This window comes from Microtus ochrogaster, unplaced genomic scaffold, assembly GCF_000317375.1.
Source record: "Microtus ochrogaster isolate Prairie Vole_2 unplaced genomic scaffold, MicOch1.0 UNK72, whole genome shotgun sequence".
NCBI lineage: Eukaryota > Metazoa > Chordata > Mammalia > Rodentia > Cricetidae > Microtus > Microtus ochrogaster.
This window is the reverse complement of record NW_004949170.1, coordinates 940,681-963,092: the sequence shown is the minus strand read 5'-3', so window position 1 is coordinate 963,092 and position 22,412 is coordinate 940,681. Positions and strand designations below refer to the sequence as shown.

The 22,412-nt window shown below is 44.6% G+C and overlaps 1 protein-coding gene across 2 annotated transcripts in view; it reads right to left on the bottom strand.

Moving 5' to 3' along the window:
- The window catches only part of Dscam (DS cell adhesion molecule), a 563,284-nt gene extending 540,878 nt beyond the window's left edge, over positions 1-22,406 (bottom strand). For both annotated transcript variants that reach the window (XM_026777546.1, XM_026777547.1), the window contains exon 1: positions 22,350-22,406. In XM_026777546.1, coding sequence (XP_026633347.1) covers positions 22,350-22,392 — 43 coding nt within the window. In that variant the 5' untranslated portion in view covers positions 22,393-22,406. The remainder of the gene's footprint in view (positions 1-22,349) is intronic.
- Positions 22,407-22,412: the final 6 nt, after the last annotated feature.

Here is a 22,412-nt window from a genome sequence, read left to right as displayed (position 1 = left end):
TGCCTGCCATATTGTCTTCTTAAAGCAGCCAGTTTTTATCTTTCGTCTCCATCTCCCTCTTGTCCCCAAACAAGAATTAACAAGTAACTTCCGTTCTTCATTCCCCATAGTTTTAGGACGCATAGGTCTTGACCTTCAAAGAGGGCTTGCTACCACTGAGAGTGGTGGGTGAGGTGGGAAGGTGACATTCTGTGGACAAAGATGATATGTGTTAGGATAGTTAAGTAAAAACATTGTTCACAGGAACAGTAACCTAAATGGCCAAGTCATCCAGATAGAGCAAGAAAAAACACAAGCGTCATCTAAGGCCGAACCCCACAACCATGACTAAGGCCAAACCCCACAACCATGAGAAAAGGCAGAAGGGGCAAAGCTTATGCAAGCTCCTTGTGGCCATGAACTAAGGGCACCAGGTCAGGTGAGTTTAGACAACTTTGGCAATGAGGAGGTGGGGAAGACATTACTTCTCTGGCGCACATTCAGCAGCATGTGATCAAGCCTTTAACTTAGCCAGCTGCCTCAAAACGTCATCAGTAATCTTGGAGTAACCTGTTCCAAAGAGATAAAAATGCTCACCCCTATTTTCCAAGTTACCCTCACTGTTTTAAATTCTTTGACCTTTCACGTAGTATACTCAGGCCTCCTCCTTCTTCTCCTCCTCCTCCTCCTCCTCCTCCTCCTCCTCTCTCCCTCTCTCCCTCTCTCCCTCTCTCCCTCTCTCTCTCTCTCTCTCTCTCTCTCTCTCTCTCTCTCTCTCTCTCTCTCCCTGTGTGTGTGTACACACGCATGTGGGGTCAGAAGACAACCTTCCATTATTTAGTGACTACAACTCACTGCCACTTCCCCCAGCTGTCACAGCCTTGGGAAGTGCTGTGTGAAGTGCCAAAGGAGAAAAGCAATTAGCTGTCCTGCCCGGCTGTAAACCTACCCACCTCAACAATGGCTGATCTGGCAAGACAGCACCAAAGGTGCAATAGTGGGACTTTTATCCTGGGGGTAACCAACTGTCTAACTTGACTTAAGATCTGCTCTACTGAAAAGAGTTCATAGCTGGTCTTACCCCTGGCTAGAATTTCCATAAACCCTAGGGAAGAACCCATACTGCCATTTTCCTCAACCAATATAATTCTAACTGTATTTTAGATACTTATCATTTAAAGCTACAGAAAGTGGAGCTCTTATCCTTCGTCAAGAAGTTTCTTTTTGTAGCTGATGGAGATCATTACAGGGCACCACAAGTTGTCAAAATGCAGAAAACAGCACTCTATAGGTTCCCAGTTCCTACTGATACCACAGCTATGCAACCCACACTCCTAAGGCTTAGAGAATATCTGAAGATCTGGGAAGAGGGGTGGGAAGACTGTGACAGTCAGAGTACCAGAATAGTTAGATAGTGTCTAGACAAAACAAGGGAACTTGTGCCCAAGAAATCTCAATAATATGGCTCTCCTATACCAGAGCTGCATAAGAACACCACTTGTCATGGGAGCCGACATGGATGGAAAAATCTCTCAAGGGTCCACCCCTCTATGAAGACCTACAGGCAATCAATGACTACTGAAAGAAAGAGGATGAATTTACTCTAGGGACAAGCTCCCCGAGAGTTTATCCAGTGCCAAGTGGTCAGCTGTAAATACATGTACAAATGAGCAACATTAAATAGGATCAGTAAGGTGTGTGTGTGTGTGTGTGTGTGTGTGTTTGTGTGTGTGTGTGTAAAACACATGATAATTAAAGAAGTGGTACTGAATTTTAGAAGAAGGGGAAACACAGGAGTGGTTGGAAAGAGGTTATAATGATATAAATAGTGTACTCATGTATGCAGCTCTATTTTTTAATGATGCTGTAGTGGGAACCAGCTCAATATGCTAGGAAGAAGTCCAAGACAGATGAAAGCGGGGAGCCAGGCATGGCCACTTTATACTGAATGTTCCTATCCTCTGTTGAAACCACGGACAGAGGCTTTGCAGGCTGGAGTGGGGAGATCTTGCTTCCTTAGAGGTGGGAGGCGTCAAGCAGAGGAAGAGGCTTATTACACATTCCAGGGAGCTCTCTCTGGGCCATGGTGAAAACATGCCTGAGGATAAACACAAAAGCCATATGGCAGGCTATGCCAGTAGTCAGGCTGAAGACTGGCAGAGAGGGAGGCGAAAGCCAGGAGATGGGCAGGCTCTGGGAACAGTCACTCAGACATGTACCGACGGAACTGGGGATCATCACGGGGAGTGATAATAGCCAGAGTCGCAAAGGCAGGTGAATCAATTACTTCTCTGTTCTGTTGACAGGACAGTATGGCAGAAGCAGCTTAGAGAAGAAAGGGGATCGTGTTTTGGTTTACAGTTCCAGAGCAGATTCAGTGCATCCATTGTGCTGAGGAAGACATAGCAGCAGGATTCTGAGGATCATGGCCTGGCAATCAGGAAGCAGAGAGAACACATTCCATCCATATACAGGAATCAAAGAGAGGAGGAGGAAGAAGAGGAGGAGGAGAGAGAAGAGAGAAAACAGGAAGTGGGGGCAGGATACAAAGCCCATGCCCGGTGACATACTTCCTCCAGCAAGGTTCTACCTCCTACAGGTGCCATAGCCTTCCCAAACAACATCAGCAACCAGGAACCAGGTGTCCACATACATGAGTCTATAGGGGATATTTTTAATCCAAACAATGACATCACATGTAGGATGCTGCCTTTTATGTATGGCATCTAGAGACAGAGACATGAAAGAAAAAGGACTGATAAGGAGTGTGAAGGGGGAGAAAAAAAGAAAGGGGAGAGTGAGAAAGGATGAGGATAGTGAGTGTGACCTAAGTATGTTACATACAAACATGGAGATGTCATCATGACTGACGTATGCTAATGAAATATAATACAAGGGGCGAGGAATGGCGGGGATGGGAGAATGGCAACAGAGCCATTTGTGTTGTGCAACAAATGAAAAGCTGCCAGATTTTGGTGGCAAAACCATGAGGTAGGATCAGGGGGAGAGAAAAATCTAGACTCTTGTTTTAGACAAGAGAAACTGTGAGCCATCTAGAAGGTTCCTAGGGAAGGCATTGAGTCAGCAGCTGGATTTGAGCCACATCAAAACTCAGTGGGAAAGATGTAGGCATAGATTTTATCATGGCGGTCATCTCAGGAATAGATATTCATTCATTCATTCATTTATTCATTCATTCATTAGGTGTCTGTGCTTAACTAAAATGCTGTAAGAAGGAGAGCAAGGGAACTGAACCCAGGGGCACCACATTTAAAGTCTCACAGAGAATAAGCTTCCAGGGAGACCAAAGAGAGTTCACAGAACATGGCACCCAGGTGCCAAGGGAAGGCTTCCCAGTGACCCACTCAATGGGATCAAAGTGAAGACTAGAAACAGCAAGGTCACTGGGATGCTGACGAGAGCAGCTCCAACGAAGTGGTAAATATGGTTAAGCTCATGGTCAAGAATGAAAGGCAAGAATGGAAAATGAACCAAGCTGGTCTCATAGTGCATGCCACTATCTGCAACGAGAAGCAGAGACATAGCTGTAGCCATGGTGTGCAAGGGTTCAAGACACAGGCTTGGTCCAAAAGACTGAATTTTCATCACACACAGCAACAAAGTGTGGAGCAGGACTACACATCCATCTGCCGCAGACGAAGACTTCTCTGGGGATTCTCACCACTGTAAGACTAAGGGGCGCCACTTACACACCAGATTTTCATACTTTGGTTGTAAAAAAGCATCAGAGAGGTAAATGATCAAATTGTGTTGATGAGATTGTGGCTTTTGTTTCTTGTTTCATACAGAGAGATACCAGAATGTTAAGGTACAGAGAGGGAGGTCAAGGCTAAGGCCAAACACTGAGGGTTAAAGTTCTTGGGAGATGGGAGATGAAGGATGGAGACTGTGGCTGTCAGTCTGAGCTTTGATAGGAGCAAAACTTGGGTCTATACCCTCATCAGGGCTAGGTAGTATGTGTGTGTGGGGGGGGGGGTACTTCAGCATGGGGTCTGTACCTACGGTTCAGTATTAAATGTTATTTTGAATTAATAAAAAAAAAAACAAGAAGAGCCTCAGGTGACTTACTGACTCATCCTCTTGTCCCTTTACTTCCATAGTTAAGGTTTCCTGTCCACTCAGGCCAAGAATATGGTTTTCGCCCTGAACAGGGGTTTCAGGTGCCTTCTAATCTGAGGAGTTTGTCCAGACCAACAAACCAATCACATCTTCCCAAGGCAACCAGGTAGCCTCATGAAGACCTTTTCCTTTGGTCTCTGGTTGTTACACTGATTCCGTATGAAGTCTCATCTGACCCTGTGTGGTATGACTAGCATCTCCACCCAGGATGAGAAGTCATGTTTATATTGTATTCAGTATCCAACCACCCTTGCAACCAATCCCTTCTTCTCCAGGGAGTGGAAAGGCAGAGAGCAGAGCAAGTACGGGTGTCTAGGAGTGAAAAACTGAGAGAGGATGTCTGTGCACACTGGAACCGTGCCATGGTCTTCTGGTTATTATGATGCCTTCTTAGTCAATGGAAGGAGGTCATTGGCTGACAATCTGGAGTGGGAAAGGTACTCTGAGGTCTTGGGAAGAAGGAGAATATCTGGAGGTGTCAAGAACGGGTCTGAGGAGATGGGAGGAGATCTGAGAGAGGGTTCATGGGGGAGAAGAGGGTCAAAGTGGGTAGGAGGAGGTCCGGAGTGGGAGGAGATCTGAGGAAGTCAGAGGAGGTAGGGAGAGGTAAATAGAGTTGTAAAGTCCGTCATGTTCTCACAGGATGGTCTAGCAGAGTGGAACTCAGGGCATCGTGAAGGCCCACTCAGCTCTGTGTGTCTCCTTAGTATCCTGGGGGAGCTGGGCAGTGGGCTGTGTTTATGCAGTGTTTATCCAGTGGAGGCTGGCTGCTCTGAAAAGTGGCAGACAAGCTGGCATGGTTAGACTTCTGAGACGCAGGAGAAGGTGTGATATGTCAGAGGAAGTCAAGCTAGAGAGGATGCAAGTCAAAATACCTGGAAGATGGATGAGTATTTTCTACTAAAATTGGGAGGTTTCATTTTTAATGCAATATTCCCACAGAAATAGATATAAGAACATTAGAGGATACTAGGTTGTTGGGATGTAGAACTGATGTGGGCTCCGTGGAGTACAGTAGGTAGCATGAGATTGGCAGTCCCCTAGCGACCGAATAGTCTGCTTTAGGGGTGAGGTGACTGTCAGAAGTTCTGTGATCGGAACTAGTCTCTCTGTTGGGAGAGCACTTGCCTCACACACACAAGGAAGCAAGGAAGGCCTTGGTTCCAGTTCAAAATGCCATAAACCAGGCTGTAGGGGTGGGTATCTGAGAAGTAGAGGGAAGAGGATCAGAAATTCAAGGTCATAGTTGGCTACATAACAAGTTTGAGGCTAGCCAAGGATCCATGGCATGCTGTCAAAATGAACAAACACAACCAAAACAAAAACAAAACTCTTAGACTCCCCAGTTATGCCCACATTATGACACTTTCTTCAAGCATTTCCCTTCAAGGAAATGCAAAAACAGTGTTTGAATACTTGCACCCACTGTTCCAGCTTCTGGCATAGTATATCTTTGGATAAACACTGTCACGGGATATAGTGTTTGTGTTCCATTACCAGTGTCAATGGCGGGAGCTCATTGCTTGATTAATGTCAAGTGTAAACTCAACTTAGGTTCTGAGATTAAACCTCCCAGGTTCAATATCTGCCTCCAGCAGCTGTAGCATCTGTGGCTTTAGGAGAGTCACCACACCTCGGTGCCTTGGTTTCTTTTGAGAGCCAAATGGGGATAACACTAACAAGCACTCAAGGACTTGTTTTACAATCAAATTATAAATAAAATACACCTAGCCCACTTCCCAGGACAGAGTAAAGGTTGGAAATTATGATAAACAGGCTCACCCAACACTGTTCAAGAAAGGGACTCTATAGTGATATTTTATTTTATTTGTGTTTTAATAAATAAAACTTGCCTGAAGATTAGAGTGCAAAGCTAGCCACACTAGTCAGTCATACCAGCCAGGCAGTAGTAAAGAGCTTATCTCTAGTGGTCGGCTGCTTTGCTTCTCTGATCTTTCAGCTTGAACCCTAGAGAGGAATATAAGGTGGGATGAGACAGGAACTCGCTCTTTTCAGTCTGAAGATTTCACAGAGGTGAGAGCTCTCTAGTGGATGGTTGCTTTTCTTTTCTGATCTTCAGTTTGAACCCCAATATCTGTCTCTGGGTTTTTATTATGCATGCTGCATGACTCTATCAATGTCACCATAGCCATAAGTTCCTGATCACTCACCCAGCATAAAGGAAATCAAGTAGCTTTTAAGCTCTCTGTCATCTGGCTTTGCTAGGGACCAACACCCAAGGTGTGTGAGATATCTAAGAGAACCAGAGTGAGGGATGGAGGTACAGAACACAACGCCGTAGGAACACTGTGCTATCCATCTCCACAAATCAGAGAGGATACCCAGATCAAATGTCACACTCTACCACCTTGAAATCACCAGCTAAGACACGGTATCACCCAGGAGGAGTTGGCACAGGCAGCACCTGTGAATAATTATATATGCACGCACAAACACACACACACACACACACACACGATTGTGCTGACATACCCATGCAGGCACACGCTATTCTCATTAGGAGAGTTTTTATTTGAGCTTAATATATGAGAATCCCTAGGCAATGTTTTCTAAACTTTTCAAAACGTGTGTCCCAGATCCTTCACTAAGACACTTAGACAATGGCACTACGGGAGGACTCAGACTGTCTTAACAAAACCAATCTGTGTCTCCCTCTGATGATCCATCACTAAAAATACATTCCCATCTAATTTTGGTCTCCAATTCAGAATCTACTAAATGTTTTGATTCTAACATTTTTGGCATTGAGAAAATTGATGTCTTGTTCAGAACATCTGAAATGCAAAGTGCTTAAAGAGAGACAAAGACTTTGAGCTTAGAGTTGGAAAGAGCCTGGCAGGTAGCATGCCTGTGATTTAAACCTCAGTCCTCTTCAATCTTGCTCTTCAGCAGGACCTAGGACCATGAGCTATTTCACTGCAGCTTGGATAGAAGTCCATTAGCCTACCCTTTAGTTGCCTAACTTAAGCAAGGTGGTGGCAAGGAAAAATAAATTAATTTCCATATGTTTATAATGAGTTCAAAGTCAATATCTCACTTGCTCAACATGACTCTTAATTGCTCAGCTTGAAAGCAAATTTCACATAGCCATCTGCAGAGTAAAAGCTGCAAAGGAATCAAAGTGACTTGATTCAAGAGTTAAGCAAATTTGTTGCGAAGTAAAAACCATAGTACTATACCATATCACCTGGGCTCTAAATGCCTCCCTGGAACTATTGATGACTGGCCTGGGACTGAAATCCAGAGACATACGTCTGGCTTCACCCTACTGTGATGTAGAAGACGCAGTGAAGATGCCAGGAGATAGGACCCTCAATCTTCCGTTTAATAACTACGCTGTTTAATTTCACCTGCTTTCCTGTTTTATGGCAGCGCCTACCTGATGGCTTTGGGAACTGCAGGGAACACCCTGGATAAACCCTTAAAGTAGCACCTCAGTTCTGGTGATGGACAGCAAACCGCAGCGACAGGCAACTGTCACCATCACTATTATAGGAACCAGGCATGGCTGATGTCATGTTATCCCTGGATCACCTACACCTGAGGCTCCTTGTGCTTTCATCCTTTCATGTGGGAGGAAAAGAAGAATTGCAAGACATCTTTCTTCAAATAAAGATAAGAGATTTTAATATCTCTGGATGAGACACATATGTGGTGCTTATGTAAACATTTTCCTGTGTGTGTGTGTGTGTGTGTGTGTGTGTGTGTGTGTGTGTGTGTGTGTGTGCATGGCTGTGCATAGAGGCCAGAGGCCAGAGGTTAAGGAAGTTAGTGTCAGATACTTCCCCTAGTATTTTTCACCTTATTTTTTGAGGCAGGATCTCTCACTGAACCTAGAACTCACAGTTCAGTCAGCTGTCTGGCCAGTGAGCTCCACCTGTCTCTGAGTCCCCAGTGCTGGAAATACAGATGCACCCAGATATGTCTGCTAAGGATCTGAACTCAGGTTCTCAAGCTTACATAGGAAGGCGAGTGATTATTGACTGTGCCATATCCCCAGCACTATACTGACTGGTATTTCCTACCTGCACTTTCATCGGCTCACTGATTCTAGTAGCCCAGTGGTTCTCACAATCATGTAAGCAACCCCAGGAATAGGCAGTGTCCAGTGCTGCCTACTCGAAAACAAAAGATAGCATGAGTGCCAGCCGGACCAAAGCATGGTCACTTTGCACTTTGATGGCAAAAGTTAAAAAACAAACCAACCAACCAACAAACCCTCTTGGTATTTCCAATGTATTCATGGTAACCAAATGGCTTCCCTGTACTTGCATCAAGTGGGTGTGGGGGGGGGACACTGGGATATGAAGAAAAATACAAAACTCCTCAAACTACACAAGGAGCTTAAACTTCTGGCCACAGGCTTCCTCATCCTAATTCCTAAAAAATTCTTATTTTCTTATATATTTTACCTTCACAAACTTTAGTACCCTCTCACCCAACCGGTATACTCACCATAGAAGGCAAACCCAATACATGAACTTAGTAAAGGCACCAGTACCTTAAACTGTATCATTACAAAAGCAGAGCCAAACGATGGGTTTATCAGAGAAATCCCACCCCTCTCAGGGCCACTACAGACACAGGCAAACGCCAAGAAACAGCAGAATCAAAGGGAAAATAACTCATCCAGAAAGATGACTGAATGCACCTTCTGGCCCATGTAGCGACCCACTGAGTTGGGTTGCTCAGATTTCTAGCACATTCCACATTGAATGTCTCCAAGTAATTAACGATTTCCATCTAGGGTTTACTTGTGTCTAGAGGCTTCTCCACTCTGGCCTCTGCCTGAGCAACAGATGACATTAATATCCCAGCCTAATTACTGGGTAAAAGACTCAGAGCACTTTGAAAACACAAATCCAAGTCCACAGCAAGAGCAGGCCTCCATCAAGCAGGCAGAATCGGGCACCCTAGACACAAGGCAGCCAGATGAAGGAAAATGCATTCTGAATGGTTAGCACACAGGGTTAATCACATTGTAATTTAATCATCTGATCAAACACAAATTAGCATAATCACTGAGGAAAAAATGTCTGGCAGAACCCAGGCGTACCTCCAGGATCCCTGTCCTTAATCATGTAAAAAGGAACATGGATTTGGTTTATTTTTTTTAATGATGAAAAAAAATAGTGAGCAATGGATAATGGATGCAAACCTCGTGATCTATGATTTCAGTAGCTGAGAAATTATAACTGAGATTTGATTGTGAATATCTTCCTTTCTCCTTCCAAGATCATTCCAGAACTCACAGTCATGACATATAACTTGGGGGCTAGGGACAAACTAGGCATAGAGAATATACCTGGGATCCTAGCACTCAAGAGGTGATGGCAGGAGGTCCAGGAGTTCAAGGTCATCCTCAACTACACTGTGAATGACAGGCCATGTGAATGACAGTGGGATAGGTGAGACACCGCCTCACATTAAATAAATAATTATATTGTGCATAGCAAGGCTCTAAGATAATGTGCAGGGTCTCCGTGATAATAATAATCTGGATGAGATCGTCCTTTGTTCTGATAGCCATCCTGAATACCACGGGATCCCTGGCTCCCACCTTTCCATTCAGGAACCAACCTTCAGGACCCATCCAGACCTGCGACAGTCAGGCATTGCCCAATATCCCGTGACTGCAAAACTGCCAGCAGAGGAACCCTGAGATTGAACTAAAAATGAGAACACTAGGAGCATATTTCCCTTAAAATAACTAATATTTTTGAGAATTTGAGGTTCTTCTTTATTGCCATCTGCCCCAAACCTAGGAACCTGGAACAAGAGTTACCCAACTTTATGAAGTCCACTTTGTATTTTGTGGCTTTTTCTGAAGGGCCATAAGAACTGGTAATGCCAATGCCCTGAGCTTCAGAAAAAAAGCAAATCATTCAACGCCAGTTCCCCTTGCCTGCTTGCAGATGGGGGCAGAGCAGTCTTCAAGGGGCGCTCTCAGACTGCAATATGACCCCAGCAAGCGAGGAAGGCAACCAAGTCTCCACTTCCCTGCAGGAGAACAGACCACCCTGAATTTAGACAAGTATGGAATCTGCAAGGGTCTCCAGGCCCCTGAGGAAACAACACCATTTTCTTACACTTTCCCCCTTGTACAAGAATGCGCTCATGGTTTCCTCTCATTGCACAAGGACAGAGAGAGAAGGCAAAAAAGAATGTGGGATACAAACAGAGGCAGCCCCTCTGCAGCTTCAAGTGGTCCTCCACTCAATGGGTGTGTCACAGGGTCACACCCCTCCAGTACCCTGCCTTCTACAGGTGGGATGGGTCCCACGGACATTTATTCATACTGGAAGTCTGGGCAAAAAAACACTCCACTCTCAGTAAGCTATGTAAGAAGTACTTTCCATGAGTCAAGGTGATTTGTTCTACTCTGAATCATGCAGTGTCTCATTTTTATATTCTATCACAAAAAAAAAAGTGGCTCCCTATTTACGATTACTCCTGGGTCTCTCACAGGTTATTAAGGCTAGTGATGGAAATATTTATGCCCTTTCTGTGAAGGAGAGATAAGAAAGGCTGACCCACTCCACCAGAAACTTCCAAAGAGAACAATGTGTGCTGTGACGTGCTAGCTTCAAAGCTCCCGATCGGAGAGGACCTGGTGCTATTTTAAACCGGCATCATCTCCCACGAATTCCCTCAGAGCTCGAGACTCCTGAACATAATCTTCTTTCTTTAAAAAAAATTTAAAGACACAGAGGTTCAGGAGCCTATTGTTGCAAAGAAGCAGGCATTGGCCCAACTATCACAGTGATGAGTAAGCAAAAATGGCAAGCCTTCAGCCTGCAAAACCTTTTGTCCAGTTCTCTGAAGCTCCAGCTAACGGCAGCTGCCCTGAAGGGTCATTTCTGCGGTGACTCACAATAAAATGGCCAATAGACTAGAACATAAAACTCTTTAGGTTGCCAAGAAGGGAAAGGTTATTTTTAATATTATCTAAAATAAGATTTTAGGACCCAAAAGGGGGCATTTTAAAAGGTTCCGAATTTAGGCCCTTCTTCAGCACACATTTGAGTCTATTTTAGTTTTAAAATCAAGGACACAGTATTTGGGAAAGATAATTCCACCACTAATCAATGCCCTCAATCAACGCCCTCAATTTTAACCTATATGTGGAAAGATATATAGTGAGTGGCAGGAGTTCCCTAATTGCTATTTTCTCTTTTCTGACGACATAGTGGATGGTGCATACATTGGATAGTAGACTTGGTCACTTGTTTATAAGAAGATAGTAGACACCAAAAAAAAATAGTAAAAATTATTCCAAGTCCCTGCCACCTGGGTTCGATATGAGCTTGTGCACAGATACTGGGCTACAGGTATGTGCAATGTTCCAAGGCAGCCTAGGGGCAGTATCTCTAACTACAGGTAGATCCATTCCCCTAAGTGGTTTCATTCCAATCCGGCTCATCGTCTAGCTTGTTCAATACTGCAACCTCAAGGATCGCCTACTGTCAACCTCTTGCCTAGAGAAATGTGACTATCTTTAGGCTCCAATGGGGTCTCTCTGCTAGGTTTCCATAAGGTAATAAATAGGGAGTTAGGGGAAGAAATACAGCAGGGTCAAGTCCATCAGCAAAGCTTCTGCATACAATTAAATGAAGCATCAAATATACCAGAGAAAAATGGCATAGATCAGAGGGATTGATAAGTGAATAATAAGGTACAGGTAGAGAGATGGCAGATAGATTGATGACAGATTAGGTAGATAGGTAGATAGGTAGATAGGTAGATAGATAGATAGATAGATAGATAGATAGATAGATAGATAGATAGATAGGTAGATAAACAGATACTGAGATAGACACAGAGAGATAACAGACATAAATATGGATTACAGATGAATAGATAGATGACAGATAGGCAGACAGAAAGATGGTTGATAATAGATAAATTATTGATAGACAATAGATAGGTGGTAGATAAATGACAGAAAATGACAAAAAGATAAATGTCAGATGGATGGATGATGGATAGGTATATAGAAGACAGCAAACAGAATGACAACAGCTAGATATATGATAGCCGATTGCTAGGTAAAAACTAGATGATATGATAGGCAATTATACAAAGATGAATGATAGGTAGCTAGACATATATATATAATAGATTATAGAATGATAAAAAATATATAATAGATGTCAGGAAGTCCTTCCCTTAGTGCATATTTTTACAAAGGAATGCAGTGGGCCACAAAGATCAAAACATCCAAAGGTATACATGCCTTAGATGACAGAATCAGACTTTCTAGGGAAGGAACAGGACCACAAAATATAAAACTATATCATCTACTTGATATGCCCCAGGGGTATGAATAAAAATGTCAAAGTGCTAAGCAAAAGCAGAAACACTGGGGGGGGGGGTCTCTCTAATCAGCCCACCGCAGGCTCCCAGGACCAAGATTTCCAAGGAAGGCTCAAGTCCCAGAAAATCCCATAGGAAACCTCCTGTCTTCTCCCCTTTCACTGGCCTACCTCCAGGCATTGACAGCCACCATTCTGAGAAATTCTAGAGAAGGGAACAGTCACTAAATTCAGCTCAAGGTGTCTGTAGATGGTTGTCTTCCCAACTTCCATAGTTCTCTTATCCGGCAGCGGGAACAGAGGGGTTTGCAGCTATGGGCCTAATGTATTAGCCTCTTCTTCCATTGCTGTGTTATTGCTCCTAACCTCTACTTCCATTGTCTCTAAGCATCTTACACTACTGAAACCTATAGAACCTTCTAGCCTAATCCTTCCTCCCTTGGGGAGGGAATGACAGAGATGTTTCGAGTGGAAGGGAAGGATATGGGGTTTCTTGGGACTGTGCCTACCAATGAGGTTGCAGCTCTGCTGTGAGATCCCAGAGCAATGAACAAATGGACTAACCCTCAAGCAGAGCTAAGGACCCAAAACTAATACCAAGATCACCTCTAGGTCGATATTTTTCTACCCAGGTTATTCCACGAATTTCCAATCCAGGCAATTCTAAATAGTAGCCAGCAGAGTTAGAAAATATTGGGTTTGGTGAACTCTAGCATACATCTCTATCATGCAAACACTCATGTAATTTCTCATATCCCTCAAGTTCTGCTGTCCTGCCAAGGAACCAGAGAAGGTGCTACCTTGTAGAAAGAGAGTACCAGCCTTTTGAAAAGCACTTTGTGTCCTCTGTACTTTTCTTTCACAGACAAAGACATAGATGAATGACTTTCCTTGCTGGAACTGGGGATGGTACCCTGGCTTCAGTTCCTATTGCAGTGATTAAATACCCTTATGACAGCAACCTTAAGGGAGAAAATATTGGGGCTGGAGAGATGACTCAGTGTTTAACAGTGCATGCTGCTTTTGCAGAAGACTGACTGTAGTTCCTAGCACCCAAGGCAGCTCACAACTGTTGATGGCTCTACAAACTTCTGCTTCCCATGGACATTAGACATGCATAGGTTGTACATGCATACATTCAGGCAAATACTCATACACATAAAATAATCTGCTCATAAAAAGAGAGGGATTTCATCCAGCTTTCAGTTCCAGGTTACTGTGTATTATTGCAGAGAGATCATGGCAGGGACACGAGGCAGCTCACAGTCCAGAGCAAAGAGGGCATGTATACTTTCTCAGCTCTCAGTCCAAGCCCCAAATATGGGAATGGCAGTGTTCACATAGGGCTCAGAATCCCAATGTTAATTAGCATAATCAAGACAATACCCACAGACATGCTCGCAGGCCAACCTGATCCAGACAACCCTCATTAAGACTCTCTTCTGCGTTATTCTATATTGTGTCAAGTTGACAGTTAAAACTAACCAGCACCCACATTTCAGGCATTTCCTTTTCATTAGCCAAAGAAATAGATAAATTAAATGACCACCATTTATGGGAGTGGACCCAGTAAGAGATAAGACCTAGAGGAGGAGGGCAGTAGCCGTAGAACCTTCTGAATGTCACACAGCTGCCCGCTTAGCCAGCGTTGCATGTTGTTAGGTCTCTGGTTCCTTCCTGAATTCTCACAAGTCATAAAACATAGCATTGTTATTTGTACCCCAGCTTCTACACATCACTTATTAAAAAGTGTTCTGCAGCCGATATTAAGAAATAAACACTGTAATTAAGAAGTCTGGGATTTGGGGTTTTCAGCATCCTAAGGGAATGCCCGATCAACTCACACCACAGCAGGGTGGCTGTGGAGAGAAGAAATGAACGTGGAGTTTCCTCAGGAGAAATATGTTTACTTAATGTGAAGTCGCCACAACCCTGCAAAAGGAACAGGATCTGTACAGATAAAGAAAGTGCCCCTCTTGCCTCCCTTCACCTGAACATGCCTTTGCATTAGCATAAACTCATAGGCATTTTCCCATAGCCCCACAGTCCACACAGAGCCCCTGAGAAGAATGGGTGCTTCACTCAACACAAGCAGGAATCAAAAGCACAAGTCACCACCTCTAAACAAGTCCACCTCACTGGCTGTGACCCATTCACACTGGGAGCAACCCCATCTTAAATCTGACCATCATGGTGACCCCATGGGTGACCAATGGGAGTTACTGCACCACATTGTGGGTTTGCAGCAGCACCCAACATAGCAGAGTTCAGAGACCTCGAAGACCCAGTGACTCCGATTAAACTGTAAGGAACACAAATGAACTGCTTACATTCTGTACGAAACCAGGCTAAATGTTGATCTATGCTTCTTTATTAATATTAAAGGAGTCAAGGGTGGCAAGAATCAAATCAATGATCACTCTGCCTCTGCCCCTCTAATGTGGGCCCTTCACAGTCTGAGAAGAATGGCCTCTATAAAGTTACCAGGTTACTATGGATCTTCCTAAGATAAAAGGTCAATGATCCATACATTGGCGTGGGAAAGACAGACTTGACGCTGGTACAAAATTCCTATACATGTCCAACGTCTAGGCTCTGAACAGAAAAAAAGTATCATGGGAGGAGATAGCAAAACCAGAATGAGAACCATATTCCATCTTAGATAGAAAGGATATTCTGGTTCTCTTTTTTAGTGTGTGTGTGTGTGTGTGTGTGTGTGTGTGTGTGTGTGTGTGTGTGTGTGTATGTGCACATGTGTGTGTGTGTGTGTGTGTGTATGCATATGGCTGTGTGAATGTGTGTATGTGTCTGTGGAGGCATCATCCATGGGAATGGATCCAAACTCTCAGGTCAGCAACCATCAACGATCTTCCTGTCTCTGTCTCCCTAGCACTAGAATTACAAGCATGCAACCCTGCACTTAGCATTTTCATGGGTTTGGGGGTGAGCCCAGGTCCTCATGCTTGCAAGGTGAGGGTTTTATTGGCAGCCGTATATCCAATCCCATGTTTTTCTGGGGTTTTTTTTTTTGTATGTTTTAACTTGTACATACGTTAAGAGACTTGAAAGACAGCCTGCTAAGTGAAATAAGCCAGGCACAGAAAGGAAAATGACCTTGCTGTTATAAAACACGGAATATAAAATAAAAGGAAGACTGTTGTATCTAAGGAAAGGTGTATTCCTTTTCCCTGTTCAATAACATTAATGTCAATCACACAGCCTGTGGCTGTATCTCCTGCTCCATTGGGTCTGACCAATTAGAAGTATGTGTATCTCAATTTAAATCTGCAGAATTTAATAACAGGTTAGCAATGAGGACCCTGTGACAATCACGAGATCCTCGGTGTAAGCCTTTTTCTCTCTTTGTAATTGCTGTTCTCTGGAAGCGCAGGCTGAGTCCATCCCCTGGTGCTCTGCTGTGGAGTCTCTAGGGCAGTCCACGCTTATTGCAGAGTAAATATTAGAGACAATGTCCTCCCTGAGCCTCCGGGCTCCTCTTCAGACCCACTAGTCCTTCCCAAGCTGAGGGAGGACTTACCACTGATTGAACTTCCAGAATATTCTGTAGAGTCAAGCACAATTTCTCACTATTGGGTGATTTGCTTTGTCTCCACTACGAAGTTCTGTACGGTACCAGGAAGACGGGGAAAGCCCACGTTTAGAGTGGAGGCAATCCGTCATAGTTTCTATTCCTTTCTTTTGGGTTCTTTGCCCCTGCGTTACAAACTGGCTTTCTATAAATAGGACTGCTTGCTCATTCTCAAATCTTACTCACTGTCTTCTGAAGTAAAAAAAATAAAAATAAAATAAAATACATCTTTAATAGGGATGTAGGCAAGATTCATCTATCCCTGTCGGTCCATCTCCCTCTTTCCTCCTTAGTTCATCATATACCTGTCCAGCTGCAACCATCCTTTCTCTATCAAGTGGTTTTAATATTTATATATTTACATAATCTAAGAGAGTTAACCATCCATTCCAATCAACACAATAAATGTTAATCTCTAAAAACCAAAAGAAGTTGACTGTAAGCTTTGTAACATGAAATCCTTATATATAGCACTGAGATTTTAACAATGATTAAAATATTATCTTTTTATGTTACTGTGATGAGATGCCAATTTTATATTCAACTCTGCTGCAAAATAAGATATTGACCGGAGACTCATAGCCATTTGAGAGTTAAGAAAATAGCAGTAGTGTGACTTTTTAGACATGATCAAGGCTTTAAAACCTTGAGTTTTATTTATTTATTTATTTTTATTCTCAGGAGCTTGGTAGGAAGCTTAAATGTCAGATTGCTGTTTCTAGCTGGGATCCAGAATAGATCCTAGCAGTACCCAAATCTTATCACTTGACAAGGGTTCCAGGCTTGGATAAAATCACCGGCTGAGACACCAGCACCCCGTTCACCCCAAGAAGGGCACTCAGGGATATCAGAGCAGGCTGTGTCACTGAAAGGAAGCCCCACCACATTCCACACTGAGTCACATCTGTAAGACAGCACGGCCCATAGCCCTTTGTAGAACACAAATGCTTTTCCCGCCACAGGCCAGCTGCCTGTCAGAACCCAGAGGCAGGCTGAGGGAAGCTGCAAGCTGCTCACCCGCCCTTTTCATACAGGATGGGAAGGAAGCTAGAGAGAAACGAGAGAGGGCAGGAGAGAGGAGGAAAGGCTAGCAAGAGGAAGGAAGCTCCTCTCATTTCAATCTAAGTCATTTCCACCTGGGCTTCCATGTGCTCTGCTGTGTGCAAAGAACACACTTGGGCACCGTGGACATCTCAGCCTGTTGGTCACTTCTCAAATAAGCCCCAAATTGGCAGGTAATAGATTTCCCTGAAGCCATCAGAGAGAAAGGCAAGGTTTTAGGAAGGATAATGGAGACTGAGCCCAGACCTCTAAGCATATGGGCAGAAGCTGACTGATCTTTGAATCAACATCCGGGATCTGCCCTTTTTATTGGCTCATTCTTCCTGCAGCTCAGGTGAAGAGATTTCTGCCTGCAGACCGCACTAGGGCACTCAGGTGCTCCCCTTCAGAATTCCTAACCGCATGTATACACCACAGGGCTGCGGGAGTCTTCCATTCTCACCAAACATTTAGCAGAGGAAATGCAACTTTGAATTAGCTAGTGTTTTCAAAACATTAAGGAATGTGAATACAGCTGGGGCGGGGGTGGGAGGACAGCTAGAGGTGAACCGAGAATTTCTGTTCCCAGATTCTCGGAACGCGAAGAGTTAAGGATGGGTCCGGAGGAACAGGTGCTGTCCAATTTGCTGGCGTGCGGGTAGGGGGGCGCGGCTCCAGGTCCCCAGAGCTTTGCAGCCACAGCTGCAGGAGATTGACGCGCTGTGGACAAGCAGCACGCCAGCATCACCCCTGTCACCAGCAGCAAAGGAGAAGCCCCGCGGCTCCTGGAATGACATTGGAAGGTCAGCCAATCGGGCAAGGAGCTGCCCCCTCCAAGATGCGCAAGCCACCCCTGGGTTCCCTCTCCAGCACGCAAGGGGAGACCTTGTGGCCTCTGTGGACCTCCCTTCCTTCTCTGCATCTTCGGAGACTGGAGACATTGCTGCAAGCCTTGTCCTTCTTTGCACAAATAAAAACAAAGGCTGCAGACCATTCCTGACCCATCAAACCCTGAACATGATCGCTGGGTGTAAACCCGACCTCCTGAGCCATGGATTCTGGGCGCAATGAACTTGAGGGACATTGGGGAGGCGGCTTCTTAGGAAAGCCCTAGACGAGTGAGTGGAGCATCCTCGGAGGCGGAGGTTTGCCTGCTGTTGAGAGCTTACTGCAGGAGTCTGGCGTGGTTTGCCGCCCACTAGTGTCCTATGGCGGGGACACAATTGACATGCAGGTAGCAGCTGATCAGCCTCTCCCAAGCTGACAGTGCCTGCCCCCTAGGCCCAGAATGCATCTGAATTCATGGTCAAGAAAATGCCCTCTGTATGCATGGCAACCCCAGGATACCTGCCTAGCTTAGGTGAACCTCACTAAAAAGTCTAGAGAATGGGGTACCTCATTCTAAAAACATCCCCAATGTCTTAGCTATTGCCATCTTATCTACACTTAACCACATTCATAATCAAGGTTTTGTAAATGTGGGGAATGGGGGAAAGCTGTTGTTTTATTTAAAAACAAATAAAATAATTCATTCCCATTTCCCACAGCGCTCATAGATCTTAAGATAGCCCCTCCCCCTTTACATCAAGTTTCTTTGGCATTGCGCTGACTCCTGTTCAGCCTTGGTCACCTTCCTTGTCTACTCCAAACACATCCATGATAAAATGATTCAGGCCTCAGGGATTTAAATGTGGAGATTTTTTATTTTGGCCAAAATTACATCTCTCAGCAGCATGATATATGATTCAGGGTATGCCCTGTGATTTGCTGGTTCTCCCAGGCAGCAGGGAACCCTTGGTGACACCCAAGTGGCAAGGAGGATAGTCGTCAAGGAGAGAAGGCAAATTGGCTGGCATTTATTAAAGGTCTGCCTGGCATTTTGTTTGCCTACAGAGGGCATCTTGTAGGGGCATGCAGCTTTTGTGCAAAGGCCTAGCAATTTTAGATGAACTCTGGAATTATCAGAAATAATCTCACTCTGCTCTATAAATATGGGGGAGAAAAAAAAATTTTTTTTGCTTATACATGTCTGTGGAAACTAAAATCTAAAATATCATCTTGGAAGCCTTCAAGATACAGCAGTACGTTCTAAGGCCTGCTTCTATGGTCGCTGTCAGGTCTGTAATGCCCTGTCATGTGATCTGCGGAGCCTCAGAGACGCTGCACACCCGACTTGCCCTTGAGCCTCTCCACACCATCACTCCACTCTCTCTTGCCACAGCTAACTAGGCTCAGGGCGCCTGCAAGCACAATGCAGTAAAGCTCAAAATCTCACGGCCAGGGAAAGTCAGTGTCAAGGGTGTGTGTGTGTGTGTGTGTGTGTGTGTGTGTGTGTGTGTAAAACCAGACGCCAGCACGCAGCAATAACATGGTCTATATAAACCTGCATGCTGCCCCTACCTCTGCTCTTGTCGGGACTCGCTGGTGTTAAAATCAAGAGACCATGTTCAGAGGAATGATACAGCCACACGTTCATGCTGAGCACACATGCAGCAGCGTGTGTCTGTGCGTGCACACATGTGCCCCTAAAGCTGTCCTGTGAGTATTTCCAGGGTGGTAGAGAGCACCCCGACTACATCACAGGCTCCCTGTATATTCTCAGGTGAGGTCACTCACAAGATTTTAACCCATGCACGCACTGGTCTCTTGATGCTGGTCTTTGCCCCAAATATTCTCAGTAGCCCGTCCAGCGGCAACACTTTAATTAAGAAATGAACGTGCCCCCCCCCCATACAAGCTTTCTACTGTTCAGATGAAGACAGGATATGTGGAACATGGACTAAGCATACCTGCTCCTGCTTCTTACCCCCTCCTCCAAATGTTCATTTGCATAATCTTTTACAAATGAGAAAGACAAATGACTACAATGGCCATTTTAGTGTTTGAGGCCTAGCAATATAGCAATATTCAGTTTGGGTCTTATCACACCTTTGGGTATTTTTCAAAATGAAGACAGGCCAAAATATTGCAGTTGCTGAAAAAAAAACTCCATTCAGATAGCATTTAGTTTCATATTTTTGAAATGTTGTCTTACCAGAGGCAGCCTTGTAAACCGGGCTTTTATTTTGACATAAGTATATATTTTATGATATTTTGCATAGTATATCTTGAACACCATCCCTGGAAATCCCCTCACAATGTAAAAGCCCAAACCTCCAGAGTCAGGCAGGCCTTTCCTTCAAGCTTCCTCATATAAAGGAAGGGCCATTTTTACATGAGGCGGCTCCCTGGCCTTCAGCTGATGGGGTCAGAGCATCCTTCCTGTGCATATTACGGCAACAATAATTGATTCTCACAACAGATGCTAAAAAAACCTGCAAATAATTCTTGCACAACTCTACCCAGGTGCACAGGAGCCATCTCTGCATATATTTTCCATATGGTAGATTTCACTCAATTTGCACACTGCATAGACTCCTTTATATAGTACTTTTTAGTTATGAAATGTTGGTTTTAAAAATCATAGACATTTATAGCATCCATGTACCAGAGACTCTCATGATTTCTTCTTTACCATGCTCACCATATATAACTCACACTGAAAAACAGATACTGGATGGCTGACGACTGGGACAGCCTGGCTCACCATCCTGAATCACCTATTTCTCCCCAGAGTGGAAATCTCCCTTCATCCAATAGCCCAGGCCTTTGCAAGGAGTCCGGATATGTCACACTGACAGGGAGGCAGGCTATCAAGGCATGGTGGCTCTGGAACACATTTGTGAGCATCTGAGCCTTTCCTGTGCTTTCCCACTAAAGCAGCAAGGGCTGCTCCTCAGATTTAACTGAATGCTCAGAAGCACATCTATCCCCCAAGGTAGATTCCCGGGAGGAGGCAGGGCAGGTAAAGGGCCCTCTGGGAAAGGGGGGTATCTTGTCAGAACTTGCTCTGATTTTTCTGCCTGGGAGGAAACCTCCAGATAAAGCTCCTGCCACTTTGAATATATTAAAGAGCAAAGTGCCATTTTCATGTGAATTTGGGGGTACCTTCTTCATTCACCTCCATCTTTTCTCAGTCATCATTATTTTTTTTTCAAGCCTGGGAAGCATCATGTCCTTCCTTCGGCCAGGGGTTGGCTATTCTCTAAGTACCACTGTGAGAGAAAATGCAGCCAGTGCTTGCAGCTGCCCTAGGTATCTCCCAGAAAAATCTTACAGCCTCCCCTTGGGTTCTCCTTCTCCTGTTTTCTTGTAAGGACCAGATATATTCATTCTCATTCTCCCGTGTTCACATGTTCTCTCCCCTCCTCTCCTGGGTATAATGGTTTAATTTTAACTGTCAGCAGGTTATAGGTTTTATGCAGATGTTGTTCCAAAAATTCGAAATGGGGATTAAAGCCCTGGATGCTTCCAGGCGATACCAAATGATGGTGACAATTCCCTCTCTCTCTCTCTCTCTCTCTCTCTCTCTCTCTCTCTCTCTCCAACATGAGAGAAAGCCATTCATACATGTAAGTTCATATTTACGCTGCGTGTGATAAGCAGCCCAAGGTGCACACACATACACTCACTAATTGGGTCTGACTCCATCAAGAACGATAGCTTTCTAAATACCAGGAAGAAAGCATCTCAATATGTAATACTCAGCTGAGCATGAGGGAGAGAAGCCACGTACAACGTTCACCAATTTCACTTTTACAATTTACAGGTGATTTTCTAAAAAATTTGTCAACATTACAGATGATGTAATGCTTAGCAGTGCATATTTTTACATACACTACTGCGAGGAACATGTAGTGTCCAGGGGACTAGGGGATGCAAAGAGACGCATCTTTCCCACAGCCTTCAAGGATGAACTGTAGCAGAATTAAAGGCTTTAAGGCTCAAGAGCGCAGAACCTGAAGGCTACTGTCTTAATTGACCCCTGCACCTGCCTGCGCTCCTAACGCCATGTCGCTTCTCTGGCTGTGTTATTCAAAGTGGCGATCATCCCCTCTCTTCTCCCCAAACCTGGCTGACTCTGATGAGGTAGCTGTCTATCTCTGGAGTTGGGCTCTGAGCTGGCACTTGGCTAGCTAGCTAGGTAGGCTGCTTCTAGCGATTGCAGACCGATGCCTCCCCGGCCTCGTCTCAGTACTGACTAATCTCTCCAAAGCAATGCAAATATATTTTTAAAAATAAATAAATAAACGCATGCATGAACATTCCAACCCGGATAGGGAAGGAAAGGAGGGAAGACTTCACCCATGCATCCAGCCCCCCACACCGCACCCACCCCCCGGGCCCCTTCCCAGACAGGAATCAGCGCAGATCGCAAGGCTCACCATTCGCGAAGCTCTGGAACAAGGAGAGAGCCAGTATCCACATGCCCCTGCTGCTGCCCGGCC